Raw genomic sequence first — 10780 nt, forward strand, 5'->3', positions numbered from 1 at the left:
AATTTCAATAACTTCAAAAATTTGCAATAAATTCGAGAAAAACGTAATTATTATTTCGACTTTTAAAATTACAATAATTTTTTACTTAAAATAAATTTTTTGTTCGAATAGGCGTTTTTACTAATACTCGAATAGAATTAAATTTTTGGAAGCAGTTAAGCCTTCCTTCCTATCTCATCTGCTGCGATATGGCTGGCTTCGGTTCCAATCGTATCATGTCAGTTTATAGCGTTGCGGCGATTGTTTGAATAGATGTGAAACTTTTACTTTTACTATAAGTAAATCTACAGGTAAATCTATGAGTACAGCAAACAACAATAATTTTCTGCTGAACTGATTCGAAGCATAAACAATGGAAACTGAACTGACAGAATCAGACAGAGTAACAGATCAGTACTGAAGTATAAAGAAAAATTTATTACTCGTGCCAGTTCTCTGATATCTATCATCTGTATTGAATATAACAACGTACACAATACCTTTCTAGATTTGAAATTCTTCATTTAGAAACACTTATGTTCCTTAAATTTTCGAAGAGTCTCTCATCAAGGAGCATTCCAAAATAAACAGGACTTATTTCAATTTATTTTATTCAAAATTCAAAAGCTTGTCGAACGAGTGTTTTAGCTCGTTTACCGGTATGGTCGCAAGTGCAAGCCTTTCCTTTCAATGGAAAATGCATATTTCCGAAAAGAAACAAGTCGCATAGTTTCATATCAGGTGAATACGAGGAGCGGTTAATGAATTAAGTTGATATTTTGGTATGTTCAACGCCATTTCCATGAATTTCACTGATGATTTTGGCTGATTTTTGATGAATTCATGCACAGTTTCGATGGAATTTCCGGTGATCACGGATTTTGATTGGCCCACATCTTGATCGTCATTTATGTCCTCTCGACCACTTTGAAAACGTTGAGACCACCCGTGCACTCTGCTACGGGATAATCAATCATCGCCATAAACTTATTTCATCAACTGAAACGTTTCGGCAAAAGTTGCACCAATTTAAAAAAAAAATTTAATGTTGGCTCTTTGTTCGAAGCTCATTTTCTCACCGATACCGCAAACATACTGACACTCAGAACGCAACAACTTTACTGCCAATTAATGAAATGTCATGAAGTTCTCACTGAACAATCCACAAAAATATAAGATTCTAACGCATCAGTCGACATTTAGTTGGCGCCACCAGGGGCGCTAGATTCAAAAAGTCCTGTTTGTCCGGAAAGTAATAGAACTGATCATCTTCCGCTGCGACTGTACTTCGGAGTGTGCGCGCACCGACTGGATTCGGTAGAGTGCGTTCGTAGCTAACAAACGAGCCGCTGGTCAGTTGTCTCCAAGCACCTGAAGAGACAGGACAAACATTTTTGAGCGACGTGTTTCTGTGAGTGTCCGTCAAGACATCGCAGCCGATTGAAAGTTGCACCACGACAACGTTATTCATGTGAACAGCTACCTAACCAAGACCGGCATCCCAACGTTTCCGCAGCCGCACTACAGCCCATATATGCCCCTACGTTGGGTCCTAATTTTGTTTCCTTGCCTGAAAAGCCTGACAAAAGGCAAGAATTTTGAGACTATAGAGGGGATCTAAGCAGTACGCACCTCAGAACCTATTTTGAAAGTTTTTAAAGAATTTTCACAATTGTTCAATTACTTTCCAGACAAACCCTGTAGAATGGGGCTGACAGATTAAAAAGATTGCTGGAAATGTCAACGAACAGGTAACTGGGGAAACAATGGAGAACTTCTTGTGCACTTGTCCTGCGCTGGTAAGGCAACGACTCAAGCATTTAGAGCCCACGGCTTAGTACACTTGAAAACATATCGGTTGTGAGCACTGTTGTCTATTATCGTCAAGCACAGGCATTCTAAAGCATTGCTACTCCTTATGAATCACGAAACAGTACTCCCTCTGGTATCCTAATGGACGAAAACTGGTCTACTCGTGGCTTATTAGCCTACCAGAATAATGCAAGTTAACCTTTTAGAGTTTAGAAAGTGATCATTATGTGCAAGTGTTCTCCCTACGTTTATCTCAAATATGTATCTCAAACATTTGTTGATTAAACATATATAATTTTTCATTATTCTGGGTTATGTTTTATTGACTTAAACTAAAATAAAAAAAATAAAAAAAAATGATTTGTTTATGGCCATACACACATGATTATGTAACAGGTGGAACGTTTAGCTAAATTTATATTTTTGCCTTCAAGCATCTACAACAACACACATACATACATAAATGCATCATTTGCTTAGTATGCGTGATTTTCCGCACGTTTTTCCCACTTCAGCGGTTGGCACGAAAACGTGTGGGAAAAGTAAAGACACAAAAAATTATAAATTACCCGCACTGAGCGGCGATGACATCACACCATGCCACACTGCAAAGATCTTGTTAAATGTTATTTTAATTGGAGCAAAGCGAGATCGCAGAGAGGTGAGAATTTAGCGAACAACAGACGACACTGTTTGGGGAAAATTGGAAAAAATAACAATTAGACATAGAAGGAGATTAGTGATCATTCTCTCCAGCAGCCATACTCTCGTCGCTCTCTTGATGATCACTGAGCATTAAAAATTGTTAAAAATTGCCATAACTGTATTAACGCCTGCCGCCCACCAACGGACGGTCTCAGTGGCCAGCAGTCAGCAGTTCACTGCCACCACTTCAACGCGCAACAACACAACCGTTATAAAAACTATAAATTTTCTAGAAATAAAAGTTTTGAGTTTATCATAAAAATTGAAAAAAATATACTTTCGAAAAGCAGCATGGCAGCCGCTGTTCCAGAAACCCCACAGCTGGTGAAGGTCAAGCTGATACCGGTTGAATCGTTGGAGGAGCGCAAGCGCCACATTGTGGCCAATGTGGTGTTGGAGGGTCGCACCTCCGTTTTGCCGTACATAGATGATGCCGTTAGCCTTAGTAAAGTGACACAAAAACAATTGCTCGACACCACAGCAGTGCCGAAAAGCAGTCAGAAACGTTTGCGTTTCTACTCCGTCGGTCCGCGTACCTATCACACCAAATGTCCGCTGTGTCAGCAGTACGGCGATGCGGCTGTGATGCGTGCGGCGGGTTTAAAAGATGCCACCTGTTGTCTGTCGACGTTGTCGTGGTAAGTACATATTTTGAGTTATTTGTTCAATGCCAGTGTTAATTTAAGATTAAGTTTATCGTTTTAAATTAAACGCAAAATATTTAATATATATTAATTCCCATAAGATGAAATACGCTTATACCAACAATTTATTCAGTCCCTAAAGCACATTTGATAAGCACTTTTTTAGATGGAATTCATGTTTTTCAGGGCATTTTGTTTTATCTCTTCGATCGACTGAAAACGGCTTCCACGGAGCGACAATTTTAGTTAGAAAAAAAAAAAAAAAAAAAATAATAATAATAACACGGAGCCAAATTCGTTGGATACGGTGGTTGATGGTATTCATTGCATTTTTTCGCTTTAAATTCGGTCATAATCGTGGCTCGATACGATGGTGCATTATCCATGAATTGTTCTCCCACAATTCTGGCATATTTCGAAGGATGTTCTCATGCAAGTGGCTCAAAACGTTCAAACAGAACTACTTATTGACTGTCTGTCCCTCCAAATCAAATTCATAACCAAACCATGAATATTGGAATAATAACGTGCCAGTTTTATGGTTTCGGCTTGTTCCCTCCATTCCGATGATTGTTGACTTGTTTGCATATCATACTCATTAACCCATTTCTCATCGGCAGTCATAATGCCATTCATTAATGTCGGTTCGGAATTCGCACAACCAAGCATGTCTAAAGAGACCTGTCTACGGTACACGTTTTAAAATCGTGTTTTTAAGCTTTATCGGAACGAGTCGGGCAAAGACGCTTCGCATACTTGAAATGTCCACCAAAATTACTACAATTCACTCCCGAGAGACAGTGGGCAGAGGGTTGCTATCTCTCTAAAATTTACCTGACGATTTTTAACCACCGTATCCTTTACTTTTGTAATATTTTCATCAGTTGAAGGGGTTGAAGTTCGTCCAGAACGAGGCAACGATCTCTCGAACGTCTTTGAAAGCTTTGCACTACACGCAGGATTGTACTTTTAATAAAGGAATCTTTTGTATTTCTGATTGGTAATATAGCTTCGGTGCAACCGAAGTTAATATTTTTCTTGGTATTAACTAAGAATAGGCATTTTACTTGAAGACTGTAATTATTTTATTACAAAATTATTATTTTTATTCGATTTAAAATATTTTTTAGTTGTAATATGTAGAGTTTAGTTAATTTTTTTTTTTAAGGGAATTGACGTAAAAAGTAATATTTGCATTCTTCAAATAAAATATTTCTACAATTTATTTTTTTTTTATGTAATAAATATGTATTTTTAAAATTTTCAATTTTTGTTTTAGATTTAATCAATTAAATTGACAAAGACTTCTGGATATTGCTCCAATACCAGCATTTGAAAACAACTAAAAATATTATTCAAATATTTAAATTAAATGGCATAAAACATTTAATTTTTCTCCATTGTAGCTTCTTCCCGATCTTCTGGCTCTGCTGCATTTGTACCTGGTGCGGCTGTAATCGCGAGTGGATCACGAAAGGCATTTACTGCAGCAAATGTGGCGGCAAATTGGGCATACAACAGAGACCGAAATGAGTGCCGTAATAGCAAAAATAAATAACAAAATTAAAAAGAATTAAAAATGAACAAGCGAACTCGGAACCGTGCAATATTTCCTAAATAACAAAGCCAATAACGAAAATGAAAAAATAAATTATAAAAATATAAATATAAATTATAATTTATAAAATAAGCACTCTCATACATAATTTAAGTTTAACTAATTAAAAGTGCAATAATAAATATGCATTTCTTTAAAGTGCGCGCTCTCGAAAATACCTTACCTCGAATAACAAAAAAATATTGTTTTTGAAACTTACACTTTAGTTTGTAAACACTAAAAAAGTTTAATAATCAAGTAACGCGAACCGCTCACGATCGATTATCATACTCACTCTGAGCAGCAGCTCTATTAGGTGCTCTGAGAAGCTAAACGTAGGTGGTAGCGTAAAAACTTTCGCTTTTTTCACTCATATCTGAGAAATATATCAGTTCTCTCTTACTCACCCTCTAACTCTCTCGCGCGCTCGCTTGGCTACTACCTAGTGTTCACTGTTGACCTCAACTGAGATATTTGTTAGCCGTTGGATTTTAGTATGTTTCTTTTATTGCCGGACGTGTAGTCATTGCGCTTTTTAAGCAATTCTTTATTCTACTTTTTTTCGCGAGTAATTTATAATAAGTAATACGAAAGCGAGTGCGTTTCTTTGCATATAATTAAATATAACGATTAAAACATGATGTCGGAATCCAACTCCACGCCAAATACACCCGCGATTGAAGACAGCAACAACACACCTGCCGCGGTAGATAACAATGCCAAGAAGCCCTTGTCTGAGAAGGAGCTGAAGGAGTTGAAAGAGCAGCATATTTATAATAATTTCGCCACACCACTCATTGGCACCTATCTCAATTTGCCGCAGGAATCCGTAATGTTGAAGTGTCCTGCTTGCGGGATTATTGAAATGACACAAGTCGAAAACGATATGAAATGGTGGGCGACGGAGATCAATCGCTTCGTCGGCTGTTTGTGGGTGTAAGTGCGACATTTTTTTATTAACAAGATTTTTGAGTGTGAAATAGTGTTGGTGTGGTGTTTTAGAGTTTTTCAATACATTTCTCGCCTTCACCCTTCACAGATGCATTTCCTTTAGTAACTATGTGTTCAGTTTGTGTAGAAGCTATTTTTTCGGAGATTATATTGTTACCTTAAGCAGTAAGCCATGTCAAATTTTGTGAAGATACCACGTCAAATGCAAAAGTTTTCCATACAAGAGCTGGATTCCTTGACAGCTATATGCTATAGTGTTCCTATCTGAACAATTTCTTCTTAGATTACATTATTTCTATGAACAATAACTTATACCAAATTTCGTGAATATATCTTGTCAAATAAGGAAGTTTCCCATGCAAGCATCTGATTCCGATCATTCAGTTTGTATGGCAGCTATATGCTATAGTTAACCGATCTGAGCAATTTCTTTCTATATTACATTGTTGCCTTAGAAAATAATCTGTCCCAACTTGTGTGAAGATACATTGTCAAATGTGAAAGTTTTCCATACAAGAACTTGATTCCTATCGTTCAGTTTGTGTGGAAACTATATATATACTGTTATAGTGGTCCGATATCGTCAGTTCCGACATATGAGCAGCTTCTTGAAGAGAAAATTATGTCTGCAAAATTTCAAAACGATATCTTAAAAACTGAGGGACTAGTTCGTATATATACAGGCAGACAGACACACAGACGGACAGGCAGACGGACATGGCTAAATCGATTCAGCTCAACATACTGATCATTTATAAATATATACACTTTATTGGGTCTCCGACGCTTCCTTCTGGGTGTTACAAACTTCGTGACAAACTTAATATACCCTGCTCAGGGTATAAAAACTTAATATTCTCTTTAAAATGCGTTATTTTATTGTGTGTAATTATTATTATATCGAAATTTCTTCCAATGTTTCGCTTCACGAAGCTTCAGCTGTTGGCCGTATATTGGTTTTAAGGGGTCAGTAGGGTAATCTCGCATGTGTTTTTAATATTTTTTTTTTTGCAAAGACATTTTTATTCAGCAATAGAACTTTTTTTTTACATATCACAAGGTATATCGTAGAGAGTATAAACAAATTTTTCAGAATTTTTTGGTGAAATCTTTTTTTTCACTAGCAAACACACAAAAACCCAATTTATTTTTAATAAGTACGTGAATGGTTATCGTCCCTACTAGACTCATGAAAAAATGTTGATAAATAAAAAAGCTATTAACGTTTTTTTGTTTATTTTTCCCTAAGTTTTTTTTTCATAAATTTTGTCATAAAATTCATATGTAATATTGTCAATAAATTGTAAAAAATATAGGAACGTGGTTCAAAAAGGTGTGTTTTGAGAAAAACGCGTTTAAAGTTTGGGGTATGCACTCCGAGCTCTCCGAACATCGAGCGGTAAAGTGGGATTCTTCATTAATTCTAAGAGTATATAGGAACAGAAAATGTAAAAAAAAAACTAGCGATTCTTTATGTATTTATGTCAAAACTTATACAGAATCGGCATTTTTTAAAATAAGCCAGAGTACTACGCTCAATTGAAAACACAGTTCAGTTGTTAAAACTTGAGTTGTTTACAAGCACAATTCTCTCGAACAAAACTGAACGTAGTTGAAAAGCTTGCTTTCGGCTTTATGAGGTGCCAAAGCTTGGTGCTTGTTTCAGCTTCCTTTAAGTAATAGCTGCGATACAAAGTGAACGATCACAATCAATTCTTTGTATGAAAACCTTTTTTTGATTGACAAGATATCTTCACGAAATTTGATGTGAATTATTATATAAAGTATCGCTATAATCTCCGAATATATTGTTCAAATCGGACTACAATATAATACGCCCTTATAAATTATAAAAATGCACTTGTGAAGTGTAGCTTCTAATTTTATGTTAGAAAAATTATTAAAGTATTTTAAAAACAGTAGAACATAAAATGAAAGAAATGTATTCACTATTAAGTAGTACTCTTAATCTATTGTGATTTTATTCCTACACTTTACTTTCAGTTCATTTTGCTGTTGCTGCTGTATGGACTACTTTATACCATGTAAACAAACGGATCGCAATCATTATTGCAAGAAATGCGGTTGCTACTTTGGACGCGCTATGAAGCACTCAGCAATTAAACCGAAGAAGCTGGCAGCCAAGTCATGAGGTAGTTGTCACCCACACATACGCACACTTAGTTGGAAAATACATACTCGTATAGATTCCTTTACTGCCAAGGAGGCCGATTAACGAAAAGGCAAAATAAAAACAAACAATAATAATAAGAATAATACAATTAATAAAAATATCTGCTTTCCAATTTTTGTCTTCACGAAAACACTCGATAATACAATGAAAATAAACACATACACAGTTAAATAAAAAATATTTTTGTATATACATATTCTATATATGCTTATAATTAAATATATGTAGCACTAAACCGTAATTAAGCGCACATATTTACATACGTATGTATTTTATTACACTTTTAGTTCTTTTTTTTTACATTAAGCCTTGAAAAATATCTACATATATCCCAACGTATTTCTAGAAAGCATGTGTAATTTAACAAAAATAAAATTTTGATATTTTAAGCGAAATTTTCGTGAACACATTTCATTTTATTTTTATTCTCTCTTTCGTATCAAACAAATTTTATATACTCCAGAGAAAGGTGAACTAATTAGTGCACACCTTTTGTATGCTATGTATGCAAGGTTGCGCGGAATTTGTCAGTTTTTCTGAGCTTTCTTCGACTTTTGAATAACAACTATGTCAAAAAGTTAAATTATTTTTCCACAAGCTCACTAAATATGTCTCATTACATTTTATTTCCTGTCGAGTGACCTATTTTTAATGCCAAATAAAGAAAGAAAAGTGGCAGCGTAATATCGATTTCGATATCGTTTTTGTAATTTTCCTTTGATTCGAAATAGGCCTCAGTTTCGGCGGTCACATATTCGCTCGACGGATATTTCTTTCCAGTGAGCATTTTTTAACGCTAAGCAGTAGCTGAACATCTGCAAACCCTGCTTCGAATGCTCAGCTCGTCGTAGTTTGTGGTCAAAAGTGAGCTCCCGTGGCAACAGCTTTTCGCACAGCTTTCTTATACCCAAAGATTGGTGCATAATATAATAATAATTAAATTAATTATTGCCCTTAGAGTGCCTGCTACCTTGGAGAACCTATTTTGATTTTGGTTGATTTTCCTGAGGCAGTGTCCGGAAACTCGCCGTCAAGATTTCGCTTCAACTGTGATTTCCCCTCAAAAAGCGATATTTTATCAACACCCCAATTTTTACAGTGATTCCCTCTTTAATAACCGTTTTTGTCGATTGCGCCAAGACCGGGTACGGGAACACGTTGGATAACAAAATAGCTTGATGATATTGATAAAAAGGTCGGACAGTTCTTGGCTAGTCTTGAGCGCACTGTCGGTAGCCTGATCTAATGATGTTGGCTGATAATACAAAATAACTAAATTATTGAACACAAAAGTAAACTTTATCGTGGTTTTTATTTAATTAGTACCTTACTTTTTTAGAGAGGCTAATATTATAAGAAATTGAATATACTACTGTGGCAAAAAATAAAACAAAGACATTGATGCTTGAGAATCGATGGTTAACATTAGAGATCATACTGGCATCGTTAGAATATCGGAAGGATCAGTGAAAACGATTTTGAAAGGTCTTTTGGGCGTAAGAAAAGTGAAATTGGTTATAAAATGACCAAATTTTTTTGAATAATTGCCTCGTGTTAATGAATCCCGACTACTAGGTTGTCATAATATGTGTTAGTACCGGCGATGAGTCTTGGATTTATACTTGCGACGCGGAAGCATACGTGATCGCGAATTATCGTGCAAAGGTGAGCCGAAGCCGAAACTGCATCAAAGCAGGTCGAAAATCAAGGTTATGTTGACAGTTGAGTTTCATGCGCCGTTCGCTTGAATCTATTCGTAAAAAGAGGCCGGATATGGGGTCCAACAACTCTTGGTTTTTGCACCTCGATAATGCCCCGTCGCATATTGCATTAATTCTTAGTGAGTTTTTCGCCAAATTTTCACCCAACATCGTGCCGCAACCACCGTATTCCCCTGATTTGCCTCTGTGTCACTTCTGGCCATTCAGCAAAGTCAAACGACCGCTCCGGGTAGTTAATTGAAGAAATTAAACGTGTATCGCTACGGGCATTGATGACTATTCCGCAAGTTGATTTTAACAACTGTTTCGAAGATTGGAGAAAATGATGACACAAGGGTATTGGGACCAAGAGGGATTACTTTGGGGGGACGACATGGATTCTGATTGAATAAATCAGGAATTTTAAAATTATAAACAAAGCTCAGTAGTATGTATTAATAAAATATAATTAAATATAATTCTAACCTCAGCGAAATAAAAAAAATCTTTCACAAAATTTAAATTTTTTACTTTTTTGTTAAAATTATAAGTAAGGTAAGCAATTTTCTATATTCTCGCTTTTCCTTTTGCCATTTAAGTTTCTCACTGAAAGCCTTTTTCAATTGTATTTTAATTTTCCCTTCTTTGTTGGCATAAAAATAGCAACAGAAATTTAAGCGTCTGGTGAATGTACAGCGTTCGGTGGTGGCGTGCGGTTCGCTGCTCGAGAACGTTTATATCATGCCGTCGGATGTTTTTGACATTGAGGCGTTGGCGGTTGTTCTCGGATTGCTCATCCGTGCTCGCCAATATTGTTTTGCGGCAATGCAGACACACTTTATTTAATTGATGTATTGAGGCCTGAGGTATATTTATGTATACGGCGTGTGTATGTGAGTGTGGTAGTAACTGACAGCGGAGCAAACGAGCGACAGTCAACAAAAGTGACCAAATATTCGAGTAACTGAGGAATTCCAACGAATACATGTGGTTGCGGCTGCTCGCTGGTGCTCAGCGGCTGGCTCGCGGCTCTGCTTGGGTTTAGTATAGAACGAAGCGTGCTCACGGTCGCAAGTATTTACATATAATCGTGTTTTTTCCTCACTATTTCGGTTGTAGAGCGAATATATTGGGTTTGTTTTAAATCTTTGTTATTGACTTTTATAAACAGTTATCTTTATTTGTGTAACATTTTACT

At 36.1% G+C, this 10780-nt stretch overlaps 3 protein-coding genes across 3 annotated transcripts in view; all 3 read left to right on the forward strand.

Moving 5' to 3' along the window:
* The first annotated feature begins 2685 nt into the window (after nucleotides 1-2685).
* LOC108971178 lies at nucleotides 2686-4769 on the forward strand. Its single transcript, XM_018937060.1, has 2 exons — nucleotides 2686-3134; nucleotides 4547-4769. Exons 1-2 carry the CDS (start codon nucleotides 2788-2790, stop codon nucleotides 4671-4673), a joined length of 474 nt encoding a protein of 157 aa, XP_018792605.1. The 5' UTR covers nucleotides 2686-2787; the 3' UTR covers nucleotides 4674-4769.
* Nucleotides 4770-4830: 61 nt separating this feature from the next.
* On the forward strand, nucleotides 4831-8019 carry LOC108971179. The gene is made up of 2 exons (XM_018937062.1): nucleotides 4831-5673; nucleotides 7693-8019. The coding sequence occupies exons 1-2, from the start codon at nucleotides 5375-5377 to the stop codon at nucleotides 7838-7840; spliced, it is 447 nt and encodes a 148-aa protein (XP_018792607.1). The 5' UTR covers nucleotides 4831-5374; the 3' UTR covers nucleotides 7841-8019.
* A 2613-nt stretch (nucleotides 8020-10632) lies between these two features.
* Nucleotides 10633-10780, forward strand: part of LOC108971203 — a 674-nt gene continuing 526 nt past the window's right edge. Inside the window, exon 1 of the mRNA XM_018937090.1 lies at nucleotides 10633-10715. The gene's annotated coding sequence lies outside the window, so the exon portion shown is untranslated. The remainder of the gene's footprint in view (nucleotides 10716-10780) is intronic.

This window comes from Bactrocera latifrons, unplaced genomic scaffold, assembly GCF_001853355.1.
Source record: "Bactrocera latifrons isolate USDA-ARS-PBARC rearing strain unplaced genomic scaffold, ASM185335v1 scaffold_33, whole genome shotgun sequence".
Lineage (NCBI taxonomy): Eukaryota > Metazoa > Arthropoda > Insecta > Diptera > Tephritidae > Bactrocera > Bactrocera latifrons.